The sequence below is a fragment of the Amblyomma americanum genome, chromosome 1, assembly GCF_052857255.1.
Source record: "Amblyomma americanum isolate KBUSLIRL-KWMA chromosome 1, ASM5285725v1, whole genome shotgun sequence".
Classification (NCBI taxonomy): Eukaryota; Metazoa; Arthropoda; class Arachnida; order Ixodida; family Ixodidae; genus Amblyomma; species Amblyomma americanum.
The window spans coordinates 208,964,452-208,985,664 of NC_135497.1; the positions used below are offsets into that span (position 1 = coordinate 208,964,452).

Genomic DNA, 21,213 nt, shown 5'->3' on the forward strand with positions numbered 1-21,213 from the left:
TGTGTGATAGGCCATAGTCTTCTACATAACGCAGACTTCCGGCAATTTTGAGTGCACACTGACAGCAACGAGGAACTTTTTGTTTTTCATGAGTCCAGCGAAGTTCAAGTGAACTCTCTGCAAGGGCAAAGTAGGTCATAACCAGGGATGAAGAGGAGCTCGCATTGGTTTGTTGCACTGCTTCTGACCCTTTTGACATCTCTTTAAGTGTTGCTCCACGTTCGCATCAATTGCCGGCCGCCAGACGTAGCTCCTCGCGAGTTCTTAGATTCTCACGATACCGAGGTGACCCTGATGCAGTTCCTCAAGCAAGAAGTCTTGGTGTTTCGGAGGCATGACTACTCTCATGCTGTACATTGAACACTTGTGATCAACTGCGAGCTCCAAATGCTTGTCGAAGAAAGGTTTCAAATCCTTTTCATAAACAGCCAGATGTACGATGGCTAGCCAGAACTTGTAAGCTTAGTACCTTGCTCAGTAAGGGGTCACGCCTTGTTTCATGAGCTCCTGGCCTGTGAAGGAAAGTGTTTCAAAACGAAGCGAATAGAAAGTCTCACTTTCTTCTGCCGATTCCTGTTCACTGCTGCCGAGCGGCAACCACGATTGACAATCTGCTTCCGAGTTGTCACTAGATTTCTTAAACTCAAGGGTGTAATCGTAGGCTAACAACGCCACGGCCCACCATTACATATGTGCAGCTGCCATCACAGGAATGCCCTTTTTGGGCCAAAAATTGCCTGCAGTGGTTTATGATCAGTAACGAGCGTGAAGAATGTTCCCGTATACGTAGAAATTAGTTTTTTTTACGCCGAATACGAGGGCAAGGGCTTCTTTCTCAATCTGACTGTCATTCTTCTTGGCACTTGATAATATGGGGAATGCATGCGCAGCTGGTCGGACTGATCCATTTGTCATTCTCTGCAGAAGAACCGTGCCTATGCGGTATTGGGGTGCGTTGCAGGCAAGTTCAGATCGTAAGGGGCAAGAACTTTGGGGGGGAGGGGGACAAGCCATAGCTGCTTTTATCGCCTTGAAAGCGATCTGGCAGGACTCATCCCCTGTCCACCGTTTTTTGCTTTAGCAGCTTGTAGAATGGCTGAGCCAAAGTCGGCAGAAGTTGTATTACAAACTTGTTGTAATAGTTCGCCCTCCCAAGCAAAGTCTGCACTTGGTGTTTGGGCTTTGGAACAGGTGCACTCAGCTATGCCGATACCTTTTCAGGGGATGTGCAAACACCATCGGCGTTGATGGTGTTTGCTGTTGATGGCCCAGATAACGGAGCTTTCGTTGAAGAAACGAGCACTTTCCACACCAGGCTTCCAAATTGTGGAAGCGTTCTTCCTTGGTCTTGTCTGTGACCAGAACGTCATCAAGCTAGCAACCAGCTCCTTCCAACCCTTTCGACATGTTGTCCATGATTCTTTGAAATATGCTTTGGGTACAAAAAACGCCAAAAACCAGATGGTTCATGCTGTACGAGCCCTTGAGCATGTTTAATGTCAGTAGCTACGTGGAGCTGTCCGCCATGATGACCTGCTGGTAGGCCCTGTTGAGGTCAACTGGGAAAATCCCTTGTCTCCCACAAGCGCTGCTAGGTCACCTATACAAGGTAGCAGGTAGTGGTCTACTTCCAGACAGGAATTTATGGTTGTTTTATAATCGCCACACGGCCGGAGGATTCTATCCCTCTTTACCACCGGTACCAAGGGCGTTGAGTAGTCACTTGTAGCAACAGGTGTTATAATGCCAAGCTTCTCCAATTTTGTAAATTCAGCTTCTATTGCACTTTGCAGAGCAAATGGAATGCTTCTTGCCTTTGCGAACTTTGGCTGCAACCCTTCACGAAGGACAAGCACAGCCCGCTCTTCTGCGATAGTACCTAGCTCGTTCTTGAAGAGCTCGGAATGACCGCCTAGCAGGGCTTCCAGCTTTTGTTCCCACTGCTTTGACGTGTTTCAGGAAGGACCAATCTGCTTCAAAAAAGCCAGGTTCTTCCAATCCAGCCGAATATCTTGCAACCATTCTCTGCCGAGAAGTGCTGGTCCTATAGTGCCCACGACGTACAGGGGAAGCTCTATGGTCTGATTGTTGTGGTTCACAACGACTTTTGCCAGACCCCTCGGTTTCACTAGCGCTCCAGTATATGTGCACAGTTTTAATGAAGCTGGCTGAAGTTGCTTATGTAGAAAAAGCTTCTTAAGTTTGCGCCGCAAAATGACAGATACAGTTGCGCTAGTGTCAAGCGCCACTGTCTGCAGGACGCTGTCGGCGTTCAGGGCCACCGTAAATGGGGCTACGTTGACTGTTTGAAGTGGGACAGACGACTTGTTTCAGACAGATGCCAGCCTCTTCACTCGTTTCCGAGGCTTTGTCTCCCTAGCTTTCTTTCCATTGTGGCACACACGTTGAATGTGCCCTTTGCAGTTACAATTGTAACGTGTATCGCCAATATGAAGGTACGGTTCACTAGAATGATTAGGTGAGCCGCATCAGAAGGAGACTGTTTTTCGACTCAAACTTTATTCACATCTGGCGCTGCGGGCACGCTATTATGCGTGAATGCCATGCTTTTCATTGCAATGTCCATGGCTAGAGCTCTATCTACGGCCTTCTGGATGGTTCACTTTTAGTCCTCCATGAACAATACACGTTGATTGTCTTCACAGAGCAGACTGCAGACGAAACAGCCCTGAAGCAATTAGTCCAGGAAACTTCCAAATTTGCAACTCTGTATTAGGCTTTGAAGTTTAGTGACAAATTCGGCACTTTAAAATTTCAGCACGCTCTGCAATTATGCATGGCTGCAGTGCCAGGTGATCGCCCAGGAGTTTCAGAAGACAGCCAAACTCTTGCAAGGACAGTGCGCCCAGTGCTTTCAACGACCTGAGCAGCACTGATGAGACTAAGAAAAGCAAGAACCTTCTTTTCGGTGGGAGCATCGTTGACCAAAACGTAAGCCTTCAGTCCTTCCTCATACGAGCACCAGTTGCTCGTGGTCTTGTTGAAAGCTTCAAACCCGCCATATGACTCAGGACTCACTTAAAGTTTCTGCCGCCGCAATGCTGATTTCAGGAATTCCACCACTGAGCAATCTTCAAGGCAGGAATCTCTCTACACTGGAGCCAGATTCCTCATGCTGTGAATTCTGTACGGTAGTCCCACCCTTGTTGCCAATATGTTATGTTTGGCATCCAGGAACTGGGCAGGGTAGACAAAACATCGACGAATGTTTATTCCTGCTGCTTGGCAGGACCTAAGCAGATTACATTAGTGAGCAGGATGGGTCGACAAAAGTGGTCTTTTAAAGCCAGCACGGGCTATCAGATGAGCAACAGCTGAATAGTGCGCACGTGTATACAGCATGCGATAACAACACATGTATGTTGTTTGACGCGCACACAACACTCCTTCATAACAAATTTTTTGCCTACCCCATAAACTTAGCAGCAGCCAGATTCACCTGCATCAAGTAATGATCTCTCCAAGCATCACAAATGTGCAACAGTTTCAAGCAGGCACTGAAAGTTCACCCACTGCAGACTCTCCTGGACATGAGATACGGTTGAAAGAGTGTGAGCAACATGCCTTTCTTCCTTTTACATTACCCGAAAAAATTGGTGTTTTAATGCTCTGTGTGTATGTGTTGCTGTCCATTCCCTTGTTTTGTGAGTTTGTCATCTCTGCTGTTTTACAATTATAAATCACGGTGAAAGCATCAATCATGGCTTTCAGTTTGTTTTAAGGGCAGCTGCCATTATGCAGCTGAGCTCCAAAATTGAGGCAGCAAAAACTGGCTTGGTTTATGGGGGTTTAACGTCCCAAAACAGCTCAGGCTATGAAGGACTCCATAGTGAAGGGCTCCGGTTCGACCACCTGGGGTTATTAACGTGCACTGACATCACACAGAACACGGGCCTCTAGAATTTCACCTCCATCGAAATTTTACCGCAGTGGCCGGGATCGAACCCGCGTCTTTCGGGTCAGCAGCCGAGCGCCATAGCCACTCAGCCACCGCGACAGCTGCTGCAAAAACTGAAGCCAATGAGACTGAAGGTGACCGTAATAGCCACCACATAGTGCAGCTACACTGGCCACATGAAATAATGCAATTACTATTGCACGTAGTATTCGCTAAAATTTACTCACAAATTTTCATTTTTTAAATGATGGCACGAGGATGCTATGCATGAAGGTATAAGTGCCTGCGCTTTGAAGGCATTTGTAAAGTCTCGAGTATCTTTGTATTGTTCCATTAACTTTAATGATTTAATGACAGTTCATCCAAAGAGGGTCTTTAAAAATTTTTTTATTAATCACGTAGTTGCAATTATCAAATGTTCAGAGATTATATATTTTTGCATGCTTATTCCAAATATGTCTTTTAATTTTATGTAAAACAAGTCCTTGTGCACTTATGTAATATGATATGTAACTTTTTGCTAAGAACTTTCAAGAAATTTTGCTGCATGGAACTTGCAAAAATTCACGCCACTGGTTTCTCTTGAAATCAAGTTATGTAGCAAGGCTAAAATTATCCTGCCTATCGTAGAAGTTGAGTTATAGGGTTTTGAAGTTGTCATTTCAGAAACAGGAATACAAATTTTTCTTCCCATTCCTAAAGTGGCAACTTCAAAACCTTATAACTCAACTTATATGATAGGTAGGATGGTAATTTTACCTTTGCATACCTTAATGTCAAGAGAAACCAATGGTATTAGCAAGTCTGCTACAGCAAAATTTCCTGAACTGTCTTGGCAAACAGTTACGTACCCTATTACTTAAGTGCACAAGGACTTGCTTTACATCAAATTAAATGACATATTTGCAATCAGCATGCAAAAATATGTTTCCTTACAGTCTCATTAATGTGACTTCATTAAAAAGATGTTTTCTAATACCCTCTTCCCCCTTTAGACAACCTTGTGTAGACCAGCAGCTCAGTCAAATGATATTCAATTTGAAGGCATTTTAAAGAAAAACAATGCCTGTGTAGCATTAGTGTTAGTCACTGGTGGAAGAGATGCAAGAGAAGTACACCAGATTCCTTTCTTAACAAATAAACCATACCTACAACATGGGGGCTAACTTTGCTTTTTAGCCAGATAATTAAGCCTTGGGTAGAATACTGTTGATATTTTATGCCACGTAACAAGAAGACAAAGGGACGACAGGAAGTGGACACACAAATGCTTTTATGACAATTTTCTGTTTATTCTTTGTGCTCACTTTTTGCATTGTGAAGAATTTACAATCTAGCACCAACCAGCGGAGTTTACTACCATGATGCCTTAAGATTTCACCTGGACTGTCAACAGATGTTCAATTTGTAGGCTTCTGCACTTTCTGAGTTTATTTAGAAGCAATATCAGATTTTTTTCGCTGAGTGCATGTCCCTATACCAAGAAAAAAGAAAGGAAATTTCCGAGCTTTTATCTACATTACTCGGAAATTCTGGGTTTTCCGGGTCTGCATTTTCACTTACTTTTTGGTTCCTAGCATGCCTCATTTTAACATAAATAAAGATACAAAGTAGAAATGAGAACATATTTATCAGAAAGTCAATACCTACAGCAGAGTTTACAACCATATAAACTGGTACTTCAACAATGTAGCCGCCGTGGTGGCTCAGTGGTTATGGTGCTTGGCTGCTGTCCCAAACGATGTGGGTTTGATCCTGGCCGCAGCAGTCTCATTTCGATGGAGGCGAAATGCAAGAGGCCAGTGTACTGTGCAATGTCAGTGCGCATTAAAAAGCCCCACGTGGTCTAAATTATCCAAATTCGGCCACTACGGCGTCTCTCATAGCCTGAGTTGCTTTGGGACATTAAACCCCATAAACTAAACCACTTTAAAAATGTATACCCAATCCTCAGTGTTATGACTAGTGATTATAGCAGTCACTTCAACTGATAAAGCAAAACACCGGAAAGAGTTCCTCACTGTTTGAACTAGATATGTCAATGCAGAGTACATTCAGTACGCAACATGAAAGAACCAACTAGGTTTCCATCCTAGGTAAAGAAAAAAAAAGCCAGTCACATTTTTGCACAATGAAATCCTAAAACTGGGAGTCTTCCCATTAAATCTGAATCAATGATATCCCTACCAATAAGGGGTTTTCAAACTTTATTGAATACACCATACTTACCTGCATAATGGACACACTATTCGGACTAAATATTTTTAAAATTTGAGGTGTGCGTTCACTACACAGGGTAATTATTTAACATTACAACCAAAAAAATTCCAACCAAAGGGCATACTCATTATGTAATTGTGCCTGCTATGCATGTAATACAATATCTAAAAATGCAGCTCAAACAACATGCAGGCAACATTTCCCAAAATAAAAAGCTGCAGGCTTTATCCTATATGGAGTCTTTGGGCACCTTACCTTCTTAAAGTACTCCATGGCCTTCTCAAGTTGCACTGTAACATGATAGAGCTTGGCTATGCTATACAACAGCACAGCATAGATAGGACTGTGCTGTCCATAACACTCTCTGCAAAACAAAATACAGTAGCTGCAGTAAGTAGTCTGGAGGCACTACTAAAAGATATTATCAGCACTCTTCTCAGAATTTACACCCATTACACCACATATCAGCACTCAGAAGTTATAAAATACTGCAAATAAAACTTTCAAAAATGCCTATGAATTAACCATACAAACCAGCCAAGTGGTTTCGCTGGAATCTCATTAATCTCAGCAGCAGAGACTACTAAAGGGCCTTAATGCATTAATTAGTGAACCTGTGAACTAAGAGGCCTTTCAGTTCCTAGCGATGTGCTACAAGTCAAGATCTTGACTGTAGCATGCCAGTAGGAATGCAATGAACGTTGAACCAGCCTTCTGCCATATTTTCTCAACTCTGCAGCTTTTTCACAAGGTTCTGAGGAAAAATACAAGAAAACAATATTCTAGAGACATAACAGTGAAATTTTGTAAGAGTAGTAACGAAATTATTGCTAACACGCTCAAGACATTTAATGTAAATACATCAAGAAATAGAAAAATTTTTGCTGAAAGCTGCATCTCTCTTTAAGAGGGTTGAGCACCACCAGAATCAGCCTGTTGCCTGTTCATGCGACATGCACTCCCTTCATACACAACTTAAGTTTTGAGCTTCAACTCATTCAAAACTGAATGAACCACAACAACCAGTAACATCACATTTTTGAAAATCTAATAACAATTTTATCCAGAGCACTTACGAATTTAACTGATTTGATTTATGGGGATTTAACATCCCAAAGCGACTCATGCTATGAGGGACGCTGTAGTGAAGAGCTCCGGAAATTTCGACCACCTGGGGTTCTTTAATGTGCACTGACATCGCACAGTATACGGGCCTCTAGAATTCCGCCTCCATCGAATTTCGACTTGCATGACAGGGATCGAACTGCGTCTTTCGGGTCAGTAGCAGAGCGCCATAGCCACTGAGCCACCGCGGTGGCCCTAATTTAATTAGTGAGCCTTAGTTTATTAGCCGACAAGTTAGTATGATTGTGGAATGTAACAACTTCCTCTATTGTGATTAAAGTAAGCATAATGAAGCTACTCAAGTATCCATTATGATTTATTTGAAAGCATTTAAAGAAACAAAGCAGTTCAGATTACATCCATACAACCTATCATCATTGCCACATGCTATTATTGTAATCTATCTTTACACCACTCAAATGCAATGTCTTGCTATTATTCCTTAGTACTGTATATCCTGATCAGATGAAACAGCCACTTTTTCGCATGTGAAACACTGTATGAAAAATTCCGCCTAATCGAGCACTTTGTAATTCATGCATGTCACAAAGATGGGACCCACATTGAGGTCCCGTGAAATAAAGGCAAAAGAAAAACTACAATAATAATAATAATAATAATACCGGTACCGTTCACGCAGTGCCGCCGCGACTCCGTTTCTTTGCACTGCCGTGCTGCCCTGTGCTTTGCGCTGCCGAGCTGCAAATGTTCGCTCCTTTTCTACCCTTCCCTACTCTTCACCGCACTTTTAGCGTCCTTCCTTGCTTAGCGACCCGTGCCGCCTTCTTTCTGCGCTCATAGCTAGCTTTAATTTTCTTTCCATGCGCATCACGCGCTTTACCTCCCAACTCCAAGGTCTTTCATAAGTTGGCTTCTCCTCACAACTTCCGCGCTTGGTGATTAAGCTATCTCAAAGTGCATGGTTTTATAGTCTTTGGTATCCATTTCCCTCCGAATGTTGGCCTCGCGCGTGCCGCGTTGTCGTAATTCAGCGGGAAGTATGTCATCCCGGCCAGACACTCTTTACTATAGCCGTTTCTTGAAAATCTTAACTATAATCGAAAAAAAAGTACAGTCTTCTATGGAAGGCGAAATAAGACCACAGTTCCACTTTCAGAGTTTCCATTATATTCGAATTTACTTTAGCGGAGTTCTACTCTAATATTCAACGCTACATATACCAACCATCAATTTAAATCCGGCTACTCAATCGTCTCTACCATTCAGCAACACCACGAATCAAGCAGACACAGAAAAGCTGTTCAAGGTGCTGTCACCAACACACTTTGATATACAATTCATACCCGTGCCAAACGAACAAATTCAATGGCATTAAGTGCTTACTGCTTAAAGTTTTTATACCGTTCACGCGGTGCCACACACTCAAATTTAATGGCATTAGCCTTACTGAGTTCGCCACAACTCAGTTGACTGAGTAATGCATATACTCTCGACACCATCCTACACACAGAAAGGCATGCAACTTTTTAGTAAGAGCTTCCTATCCAGTAGCGAATGGTTTATCCATAACTTTCAGTCACATGAGGCATTAACACGTTTTGGCGGGCTAGTTGGTTAAGCATCTTGAACAAACAGCGCGAACAAAGACGAGCACAAAAGACAAGAAGGCGAACGACACGGCGCTGACTAACAACTGAGGGTTTATTGCTGATCACACAAGTATAAATACATGGATGTCGGCAATGAGGGAAAGGTTTACAAAGTGGAAAAAACCAAAAACAAAACGTAAATGTGACAACAGCACCATAAGCACGCTAGAAATCAGCCGAGATTATCAACCCCCAGGAGTGACAGCTCTTTTTTGCAGAAGTGTTAGCGAAGGGGTACTTATACATGCATTTCCCTGCTTGAATATGTTGTATGCCTCGATAATTTCCCTCGCAGTTTTTTCCCGATTTTTGGCAATGACCTTGGTTTCATGATATAGCGGTACGCACTGTTTTTTCTCTTTCTTTGCCCATTCACAATCCCGGCAATGAATGCCGAGATGACCTGAAACTACTTTTGACACTTTATAGCTGTGTTCGCTCAGCCTTTTATTTATGCAACGTCCCGTCTGTCCGACGTACTGCCCTCCACAAGGCAGAGGGATGTTATAAACGCTTCGTTCCTTGTGATAAGGGGGTTGTTTATAACATCCCTCTGCCTTGTGGAGGGCAGTACGTCGGACAGACGGGACGTTGCATAAATAAAAGGCTGAGCGAACACAGCTATAAAGTGTCAAAAGTAGTTTCAGGTCATCTCGGCATTCATTGCCGGGATTGTGAATGGGCAAAGAAAGAGAAAAAACAGTGCGTACCGCTATATCATGAAACCAAGGTCATTGCCAAAAATCGGGAAAAAACTGCGAGGGAAATTATCGAGGCATACAACATATTCAAGCAGGGAAATGCATGTATAAGTACCCCTTCGCTAACACTTCTGCAAAAAGAGCTGTCACTCCTGGGGGTTGATAATCTCGGCTGATTTCTAGCGTGCTTATGTTGCTGTTGTCACATTTACGTTTTGTTTTTGGTTTTTTCCACTTTGTAAACCTTTCCCTCATTGCCGACATCCATGTATTTATACTTGTGTGATCAGCAATAAACCCTCAGTTGTTAGTCAGCGCCGTGTCGTTCGCCTTCTTGTCTTTTGTGCTCGTCTTTGTTCGCGCTGTTTGTTCAAGACACATGAGGCACTTCTACTGCATTCCTGACGCGAAGGGCGTCATTTTTACCAGCACTTCTGACAGATACCCTCGGCGGAGTACCAGCACAACTTTAATAGGCAATTATACATATTGTTCGCTGCAATTGAATAAAAAAAAAAATCAGATTCTGGTGGATTACACGGCACGTAGGTCTGGACACTTATGGCTTTTTGAATTCGGTTCGATGGCGTAGAGGTAGAACATCCGCCTCGCGTGCAAGAGGACCGGGGTTCAAATCCTGGTGCCGCGCAATTCTCCACCGGGTTTAAAAAAAAAAAAAATCCGCGTGTCGATGGAATTGCATAACCAGGCCTGGAGTGCGGCCTGATCTCGGTGACCAGAACCGACAACGCACTCTCTCACCAGAGCAGGATTTGGCCACCCTGGTGTAGTACTTGGCCACAACCTTCTATGATCAAACCAATTAACCCTCGGCCCTCAGTCCCCAGCGGCTGCAGAGCAACTGACCACGGCGGCGGTCAGACCTGTGACGCAGCGGAGGGTGCTAAGAATCTCTGGCTCCGGACAGGCCGCCATTGGAATCTGAACCTGGCAACGTTTAACGCTAGAACTTTAGCTAGTGAGGCTAGCCTAGCAGTGCTGTTTGAGGAACTAGCGGGAATTAAATGGGATGTGATAGGGCTTAGCGAAGTTAGGAGGACAGGTGAGGCGTATACAGTACTAAAGGACGGACACATACTGTGCTATCGCGGGTTAGAGGATAGACGAGAACTAGGTGTGGGATTCCTCATTAATAAGGATATAGCTGGCAACGTAGAGGAGTTCTACAGTATTAACGAGAGGGTAGCAGCTATAGTAATTAGGCTGAATAGGAGGTACAAGCTGAAAGTGGTGCAGGCCTACGCACCCACATCCAGCCATGATGACCAGACCGTTGAAAGTTTCTATGAGGACGTAGAATCGGCAATGAATAAAGTAAAATCGCAGTACACTGTACTGATGGGCGACTTCAATGCGAAGGTGGGCAAGAAGCAGGCTGACGACCACGCGGTAGGTGACTATGGGATAGGCTCTAGAAATAGCAGGGGAGAGTTATTAGTCGAATTTGCGGATAGAAATAATTTACGGATCATGAATACCTTCTTCCGCAAACGAGAAAACAGGAAGTGGACCTGGAAGAGCCCCAATGGTGAGATTAAAAATGAAATCGACTTCATACTATGCGCTAAACCTGGCATCATTCAGGATGTGGCCGTCCTCGGAAAGGTGCGTTGTAGCGACCACAGAATGGTAAGGTCTAGAATTAGCTTAGACTTGAAGAGGGAACGGAAGAAGCTAGTGAAGAAGAAGACCATTAACGAGTTAGCCGTAAGAGGGAAAGCACAGGAGTTTAGGATAGCGCTGGAAAACAGATATGCGGCTTTAACTGAGGAAGATGATCTTGATGTTCAATCAATGCACGATAATCTGACATCAATAATTACGGAGTGCGCAGTAGAAGTAGGCGGTAGGACAGTTCGAAAAGATACCGGGAAGCTATCTCAGGTGACGAAAAATCTGATTAAGAAGCGCCAAAACATGAGGGCATCTAACCCTACCAATAGAACAGAACTAACGGAGCTATCAAAGTTAATAAATAAGCGCAAGGTAGCCGACATAAGGAAGTTTAATATGGAGAGAATCGAGCATGCTATAAAGAACGGAGGTAGCCTAAAAACAGTGATGAGGAAACTAGGCATAGGTAAAAACCAGATGTATGCATTAAGAGACAAGCAGGGCAATGTCATTAGCAATATGGATAAGATAGTTAACGTAGCCGAAGAGTTCTACACAGACCTGTACAGTAGCCAATGTAATCAGAGCGTTAATGAGAAAGACAGCAGTGCACAGCAATGCGTCATCCCGCCAGTAACGAAAGATGAAGTAAAGAAAGCCTTAGAAGCAATGAAAAGGGGAAAAGCAGCTGGGGAAGATCAGGTAACAGCAGATCTGTTGAAGGATGGAGAGGACATCGTGCTAGAAAAACTAGCCACCCTGTATACGCATTGCCTTATGACCTCGACTGTACCAGAAGCTTGGAAGAATGCAAACATTATCTTAATTCATAAGAAAGGAGACGCCAAGGACTTGAAAAATTACAGGCCGATCAGCTTACTATCCGTTGCCTACAAAGTATTTACTAAGGTAATCGCTAATAGAGTCAGGGCAACGTTAGACTTTAATCAACCAAATGATCAGGCAGGCTTTCGTAAAGGATATTCCACAATAGATCATATTCACACTATCAATCAGGTGATAGAGAAATGCGCAGAATATAACCAACCTCTATATATAGCTTTCATTGATTACGAGAAAGCATTCGACTCAGTGGAAACCTCAGCAGTCATACAGGCATTGCGTAATCAGGGGGTAGAAGAGCCTTATGTCAAAATACTGGAAGATATATATAGCAACTGCACAGCTACTATAGTCCTCCATAAAGTCAGCAATAAAATTACAATAAGGAAGGGCGTCAGGCAAGGAGACACGATCTCGCCAATGCTGTTCACCGCATGTTTACAGGAGGTATTTCGAGGCCTGAACTGGGAACAGTTGGGAATAAGAATAAATGGAGAATACCTAAATAATCTGCGATTTGCTGATGACATTGCCTTGCTGAGTCACTCAGGAGGTGAACTGCAAATCATGATCAATGAGTTAGACAGGCAGAGCAGATCGATGGGTCTAAAAATTAACATGCAGAAAACCAAGGTAATGTTCAACAGCCTAGCAAGGGAACAACAGTTCACAATTGGCAGCGAGAGCCTAGAAATTGTGACGGAATACGTCTACTTAGGGCAGGTAGCGACAGCTGATCCGGATCATGAGAGGGAGATAACTAGAAGGATAAGAATGGGGTGGAGCGCATATGGCAAATTCTCCCAGATCATGAGAGGCAGTTTACCAATTTCCCTCAAGAGGAAAGTGTACAACAGCATAATCTTACCGGTACTCACCTACGGGGCAGAAACGTGGAGGCTAACGAAAAGAGTACAGCTTAGGTTAAGAACAACGCAGCGAGCCATGGAAAGAAAAATGATAGGTGTAACGTTAAGAGATCGGAAGCGGGCAGAGTGGGTGAGGGAACAAACACGGGTTAATGACATCCTAGTCGAAATCAAGAGAAAGAAATGGGCTTGGGCAGGGCATGTAATGCGAAGGCAAGATAACCGCTGGTACTTAAGGGTAACGGAGTGGATTCCAAGAGAAAGTAAGCGTAGCAGGGGGCGGCAAAAGGTTAGGTGGGCGGATGAGATTAAGAAGTTTGCAGGCAAAGGGTGGATGCAGCTGGCAAAGGATAGGGTTAATTGGAGAGACATGGGAGAGGCCTTTGCCCTGCAGTGGGTGTAGTAAGGCTGACGATGATGATGAACTCTTCAGCATGATTATGAAGCATGGTTATATTTCACTTAGCGCAAGTATAGCAAAAGTGAAGTGGCCAACAACAAAGCCCTGCATGTTTTAGCACTTAAAAGGGTTGTAGGCACTAAAACTTTATGGAATGACAAAATAATGAAGAAGCCCTGACCTAGCAACCCAGAATTTAACAGTTCAATTTGCACTCAAATGTGACACTCACACACTGCATCGTCTATTCTGTGGGACATGCGACTATTTTCCTTTCTTTCCTTGATTCAGCACCCCGTGAATTTTTGGCATTGATAGTACATGCTGCAGTGTTTCACGCTAGATGCATCATCCAACAAGTTACACAGTTATAAAGGTGCCATATGGCCTTTTGTGCACATGCCTGTAAATGGGCTCTCGTTCAAGGTAAGGGGGCAGTGCAGCCTTGTAGTCCTCCAGGCCAAGACAGCACTTGGAAAGCAGGTCCGCGGCAAGGATACGTGCATAATCTTGCACTGGAAGCTCCTCCTGGAAGGCTTCAGACCACTGGCGCAGCTGCTGGAGGGTTTCCTTTCGTTCTACCACTGCAGCAAGGCAGAAGCACAGCAACAGTGACCCTGCTGCCTCTTGTTTCTTGCCTCTTGAAAAAGCAATCAAATCAGTGATTTTACTCATTATTACACCCCCAATAATTTTTCAGTTATTAAGAGCACAATCACACAGAAGGTATGAATAACATACCCAAACTCTTTTTCCTCTTTTACTTTATTTCCATTGCAGTTACCATAATCACTGTGTGTTACTAGCCAGCACATAGTGGCTTCATTGCAGTTTATCCCAGATATCTGAGTCTATTGTTGGCTTGACTGATCAGCACACACCAAAGCAAAAAAAGAAAAAAAAAACAGGGGTGAGGGGGAATAAATAACACCTAACATGCAATCATCAATACATAAAAAACTGACAGAACTGCCTATTCTAGGTCTCCTCGATTTGGCTGCACTTTCTGCACTAGTTCACAAAAATACCGTGCTAGTGCAGCACCAGTACTTGCGTCACGAGCGTAGCTTGACATTAGCACTGTCGACGCAGTAGCCATATTGAGTGTGAAAGTGCAAAAACATTAATCTGCTGTGGCCATTTGTTGGTGTTTGTCGCGTGGTTTGACATATAGGCGGGGTTATGCTAGCTGCATTGAATGTTGTGTATTTGTTCAAAGTGGTGCATCTCGTGGCGCAGACATGAAATTTATTAATTCCAAAAGTGATGAAGACTTTGACACCGCCATTTCAGTTGTGCTGTGCAAAGTGTGGTGGGTCGACCGTCCCAGAGTCAACGATTACTTTGAAGAGGCAACAAATTAAATATACTTTGAGTTTTAATAAAAGAGGTTATTAATTCGGATTGTCACTCGTGACGACCTTTGACAGTCTATAAGTATATTTGTTTGTTTACTGGGTTTAACGTCCCAAAGCGACACAGGCTATGAGGGATGCTGTAGTGAAGGGCTCTGGAAATTTTGACCACCTGGGGTTCTTTAACGTGCACTGACAATGCAGAGTACACGGGCCTCTAGAATTTCGCCTCCATCGAAATTCAACCGCTGTAGCCGGAATCAAACCCACGTCTTTCGGGTCAGCAGCCGAGCACCATAAGGACTGAGCCACCGCGGCGGCTAGTTTAATAATAATAATAATTGGTTTTTGGGGAAAGGAAGTGGTGCAGTATCTGTCTCATATATCATTGGACACCTGAACCGCGCCATAAGGGAAGGGATAAAAGAGGGAGTGAAAGAAGAAAGGACGAAAGAGGTGTCGTAGTGGAGGGCTCCGGAATAATTTCGACCATCTGCGAATCTTTAACGTGCACTGACATCGCACAGCACACGGGCGCCTTAGCATTTTGCCTCCATAAAAACGCAGCCGCCGCGGTCAGGTTCGAGCCCGGGAACTCCGGATCAGTAGCCGAGCGCCCTAACCGCTGAGCCACCGTGGCGGGTGGGTGGCTAGATTATAAGTATAGTTAAGGCTGTCGCCATTCTATCCGAAAACAGTTGCCGATAAGCTAGACTTCTCTGAACTCCACAACTCATGTTCACTGTTGACGGACGGTGTCGGCAAAGCGACTATCAAAGACTGGCTGACAGGCGAAGATGTGGGCTAACTGGCAACCTCAAAATGAGCCGCTACTGTGAGCGGAGGTGTGGATGTCGCAGCGAGTCATCACAAACGCTGTGATCACCGACTTAATAAAAAACATCACACTTTGTGTCTTTTATACAAATGCTCCATCATGCTGCATATAATAAAAATTGCTGCCTCTCCCGTAATCGAGAGTAGGTGTAAGCATGAAATGGTTACGGGCATAGCCACATTGCGCCGCCGCCTTCAATTGCTTTTCTTCCAACGGGGCAGCGCGCTCAGTGTCTCTCGCAGGTTTTTCTTCTTGTCGCGTTGAAGCGATCACCTGCAACTGTGCAGCAGTCTCGGTCTGTGGCAGTCTTGTCACCTTCATGAGCAGTGGCATAATCATGGCGTCGTCAGCAGAGGCGAGCAGTCTTCTGCTATGGTGTATAACTCGCAAAGCGATAGCTTTCCGCAAGACACTTCCTACCTCTTTTTTCATCAGGCTCCATTGCTCAGCTTAAGCAGCTGAGACGAAGACGGTATTGAAATGCAAAATGATGCAGAAGCATATGCGGCCACAACGCTATGCAGGCCTGACAAGAATGTAGAAGCAGTGCGTTCGAGCGCTCCCTGAGCGTGTATACATCCACCTGCCAAAGGAGAAATGCCATGAGCTGACGCCACTGCACAGTGACAGACTTGATTCCAAATGCCCAAACATGCTTTAAACTGCTGCCGCCTCGACAGCCGGCGTTCGGCGGTATTTGTGCATGAGTGTGTGGGACTGTGGTGCCATCCTTGAGGACTGTGTGGAAGCCGTTCTAGTGTTTGTATGCTGGTCCTGTACGAGGGCTTAAAGAGTGGGGAATTCGTCTCGTTAAGTCTCGTTTGGTGCCCGGATGACGAGAAATCGGTGCCCCAGATGAAGAAAAATCGGTGCCCAGATGACTGGAAATCGGCGCCCCGATGTTGGCTCTCGGTTTTGGGTCTTTTGGGTCGACGTCACCTCAAGGTCGCCAACAACGGGAGCTAAAAGCATTTCATGCTTAATATTTGCACACAAAAGAGAAATGGTGTAAAGCAATGTGCTAGGCTGGACAGAAAGATGAGAACCCATATGCAGTGCACCTGCCAGCCAGTTGCTTACATGTACTTACACAGATACACGTATACACACGTGTACGCACGCACGCACAATGTCATTTCAGCTGTTTGGTGAATGCGTGGCGAAGATAACGCGTCTAGCATGGTTATGCTGGTGTCTCAATGCCAGTCTCTAAAACAAGCATGGCCACGGAGCCATCTGCTATGGAGTGCGCAAGCACCTTGCACTACTTGTACGAGAAGATAACTCACCGGGAGGCTAGTGCAGAAGTGCATAAGAACTCATGCAGCATGAAGTCAAATCTAGTGCCGAAGTGCAGGTGGTGCTAGCTGCACTAACAAATCGAGTGAAAGAGTGCTGCGTCACCTGAACTGGTGCAGAAAGTGCAGCCAAAATTGAGGAGACCTTCTGTATGCACAGCTACCAAGCTTCATCCATGATCTCAAACCCAACCTTTCACTCCTTTCTGTTGTGCCCAATGTGGCATAATATGATCCAGAAGCCGTCTTTCGGCTCAGGCACTGTAAGCACCAGACTGACAGGAGCAAATATTGGAAAAGAAAAGTTTTATTTAAGCAGAAGTTGGACCACTGACATCATTATGCAAAAAACACAACACAGTGATATTTGTGGTGGCACAATAACACAATGTTTAGGCTCTAGGTTATGTAAACCAGTCTTTCCATGCTGGTGTGTGCGTTATAATGTCATGCAATGATGATGAGAAACAGGCAGTTAGGTAGGTTGACTATTGGCATCAGGATGACCATGACTGTCAGTCATGCCCTATTTAAAAATAACTTGAATTTTTTCTAGCTAGTCCACTTGCAGTGTCATGAACAGACCCGAACACTGCAGAATCAATACGCGAGACCGCAATCTCTCGAAAACAATCCAGTCACATCCGGAGAATACATACGATACAGCTCGTCCTGAATGGCAAACAGAAAAATGATGAACCCACGTGCAGGTGGGTGATAATATGCTCTTTAATATGTAAATATAATAAGACACTGTAGCAATATCTACCATCACTATTTGTGCTAATGGTCAGAGATGATGAAATGATAACAAATAACCCAAGACAATCATAGGTTTATTCTTCTGATGGATGGTTACTGCAACCCTTTAGATGTGCCATATTTACTAACCACCTACGCTGCACACCAACACAGCAGTGCTAATGTTGTTCAGTGGTTTAGGTTTAGATGTATAGCTGGAAAAAAATGGGGCAATTAACAGAGGTTGCTATATGTAAATGTAGAGACCTGATCACTGAAGTCTGAACACTTAACAAGCTATACTGCAGTGCATGCACAAAACCACAAAACACCTGTCTTAGGATTCCAATTTTATGAAAAATGTACTGCAATATCATGGTGGCATTACATTAGAAAAGGAACAACTCAAGAGGCATAATAGTCAGCTCTCACCATTTCCTTCGAGCTCCTTTATCTTGTCCTTCACACTGGCAGTAAGTGTTGAAGACATCTCTGATACACAATCAGGTACCTGGGTATTGATCACAGACATTTCACGACTGAAGACCCACAGTAAATATTAAATTTTGGTGCCATGTACGCATACAGTGCAATGATTGCTTTTAGTGAAATATCGTACAGAAAAGAATGAGAGAACACAGATTGCCACTGTGCAGAGGGTAATCCTATCCTGTGGACATGGTCTGGAGTTTTTTCGGCTCCCAGCTTGCATGAAAACTGTCCATGCAATGAACTTGTCGTAACCTTTGGGATTCAATCACTGCATCAAAGCTGCGCCAATGACCACCACTGACTTGTCCCCAGTTCATATGTCCGAAATCATAAGAAATAAAAACTGGAGAGCATGCTTACTAAGCTCCGTCTTAAGGGTATGACGTGATATTGTTAATGTGTTATGAGGAATTGGCCATTCTCTACTTTACATTCATAGATTGCTGGGAGTCCTCATACCATTCCTGGTGCAGTGGTGCAGCGGTTAAGCAATGCGCCACTGCCCTCGCAGGTGGCTGTTTCAAACATAGTCACTGGTGGCGCTTGTCAGACCCAGGTTGCTCTTCTCGAGCAACCTCTCTTGACCAATCATTAATTTAAGTTCCAGCTGCCATGGTGAACAGTTTACTCACAGTCCGGTGGGCAGGTTGTGATGACATCACAAGGTCACCTAGGTCACGTGACCTTGTGATGTCACCACAACCCACCTATGTGGCAGGTGGGCCACCTAGGTCACATGACCTTGGTGGCCCACCTGCCACATAGGTAGGCTGCCTAGTTTGCCCATCTAAGGATTTTTTCACTCACGCTGTCGCCACTGCCAATGATGCCACATTAAAATGTCAGAGTTATTGTTTTTCTTCTCGTTGTAATGAAGAACAGTGCACCAAAAAACACAAGTGCTTTCTGGTGTGCTCTTCTTTATAATGGCCAACTAACCCAAACTTCAGTATTAATGGTTCTTCTGGTTCACACATTGCCATATAACACATGGTATCCCAGAAAGTATTTTCATGATGTTGCCAAATTCTGATTGTGTGATACCTTTAGCAACCAACGATAGGTGTTAACATACAAGCAGACCAAGTCTGGGTGCACGCAACATCAACAGAAACCAAATGGCAGTAGGCCGCCATGGCGGCTGTTTTGTAGTGCATCAGTGCAATGGGGTGATGCAACCACAAATGGTGACGGTGCACTAGCATACAAACGGGCCAAGCCTAAGGACACGGAAGACAAAAAGAAGCCCTGTGGCAGTCAGCTGCCAGGGCGGCTTCTCTGTGGTGCATAAGCGAGATGGATCGAAGGATCTGAAAATGACAACGGTGAGACTGAAGATATTTCGGCTACTGTCAGCCTCACTGTCATCGGACTGGATACGTTATGAAGTTTCTTTCACAATATGGCTAGAAGCCTACAAGCATCGGAAACGCTCTTCAGCATTAACTAGCCTTTATAGGAGGTGAAAGTGGCAACAAGTGCCTTTTTACTGAACTCTTGAGTCCATTTTTCAAAATATTAGTGGATTTGGATGACACGTTTCCGAAGGTAATACACTTTACCTCAGCACATCTTGGAAAACCTAACAAAGAAATTCTACTGTATTCTTGACTCCCTGAAATGGTCAAATGTTCAAGAACTTTCAGCAAGTCATGCATGTAAAATAGTAATGCATGCTAGTAAACTTGAGAGCTGCTTTGGATGCTAAGGACAGACATGTAGTGTAAACACGCACACCTTTCCTCAGTTTACTTCAAGATGACCAGACTGCGCCAGTAAACACAGTTATGAACTACTTTCTGCTTTTGCATACCCAATACTGAAGAACACAATTAATAGTAGCAAGCCAATTCCAGTGAATGATTTAGGGGACTCCTCAGGCCTTCCGACAACTCAACTGCACCTACACAGACGCATAGAATATAAAAGGAATATAGGGACAAAGAACAAAGTTCACAACAAAAAGCAGATTACCACTTTTGTAACAAAAGAGTTTGCATTTTCGAGGAAAAAAGGGCTGTAGTAAGTGAGACAGAAATGTAAACATGAACAGTGGTAGTTCCCACTTCTTCTGACTTTACACTGGACCTGTGTGATTATTCAATATACTTTCAAATATTTGATTAATTAGTCAAGTATTCGATATCCAATTTGATCCGAATGTTTGGTATTTGAAATACTAAAATATTCACATCAAGATAATCATGGTTCTGTGATTCGTGTCTGTCGTGGTTTCGTGTGGTTTCGGTTCAATCTCTGGACACTTCCTAGATGTGAGTGCCTGCATCTATACCAGAGCAAGTCTGCACGTGCACACAGCAGCAGAAGCAAGCAGACACAAGTGCACTGCCCAGATCTGTACCTGGAAGGTGCCAGCACCCGCATTGCACGTGCTGCACACGGGCCGGAGCTGGTGTGGTCAGAGAAAAATACATGACTTTGAAAATGCCTAATCTGTGCCGTTCAGCCTTTTTTTGAGCGCTAGAAGTATTCAAAATATTCGCTTCAAATTTATTTGAAAAAAATTCTTTGCTTCGAATTCATTTCGAACCAAAAACCACTACTTGCACAAGCCTACTCTACACACTAACTTCCTTGGCACAGCATGCACAGGAAAGCAAAGTAGCTGAAGCTAGTAAATTATTTGCAATAATAGATAAAGCACATTAAGCATGCCGATGTAACTTGTACTTCATGAATTCTAGAAAAGATATTTAACAGAGCAAAGGAAAACAAAATCACTCGGCAGACTGCTTCATGATGCTGCCATTGTGATAGCACCAGAAGCTGCAAGCATGATTCAGGTTTAGACATCGAAATCTTGAAACTAGACCATGAAATAAACAGCGCTATGGTGCACGCTTCTGCAAAGACAGCCATGAATACAAAAGGAGGCAGAAAACTGGGTATCTGTTCTAGGATTCCTTAGCAGCTGAGAAATGTGACCATGATGCAGCAGCAGCTCTAATGCTAGTGCCTAACCCCCATCCAGTTTTCCAAAGAGGATGCCAGCAGGGCCAGTTCAAGATGTGACAAGAAGCAGAGAACTGGATACCCCACAGAGCCCTGCACCACTTCTTGTTTACCAGTGCAAAAGCACCTTGCATGCAAATGCCCTAAGTGCTGCTTTCTGCGAGTACTGATTGAAGCTAGAATCTAACTCTGGA

At 44.1% G+C, this 21,213-nt stretch overlaps 1 protein-coding gene across 2 annotated transcripts in view; it reads right to left on the minus strand.

The window, feature by feature from the left end:
- The window catches only part of LOC144114554 (histone-lysine N-methyltransferase SMYD3-like), a 56,787-nt gene that overhangs the window by 1,601 nt on the left and 33,973 nt on the right, over positions 1-21,213 (minus strand). Inside the window, exons 9-11 of one of the 2 annotated variants that reach the window (XM_077648372.1) lie at positions 17,987-18,065; positions 13,726-13,906; positions 6,395-6,503 (exon numbers count right to left, since the gene is read on the minus strand). In XM_077648372.1, coding sequence (XP_077504498.1) covers positions 6,395-6,503; positions 13,726-13,906; positions 17,987-18,065 — 369 coding nt within the window. The remainder of the gene's footprint in view (positions 1-6,394; positions 6,504-13,725; positions 13,907-17,986; positions 18,066-21,213) is intronic. The other variant, XM_077648373.1, reaches the window with a different exon arrangement.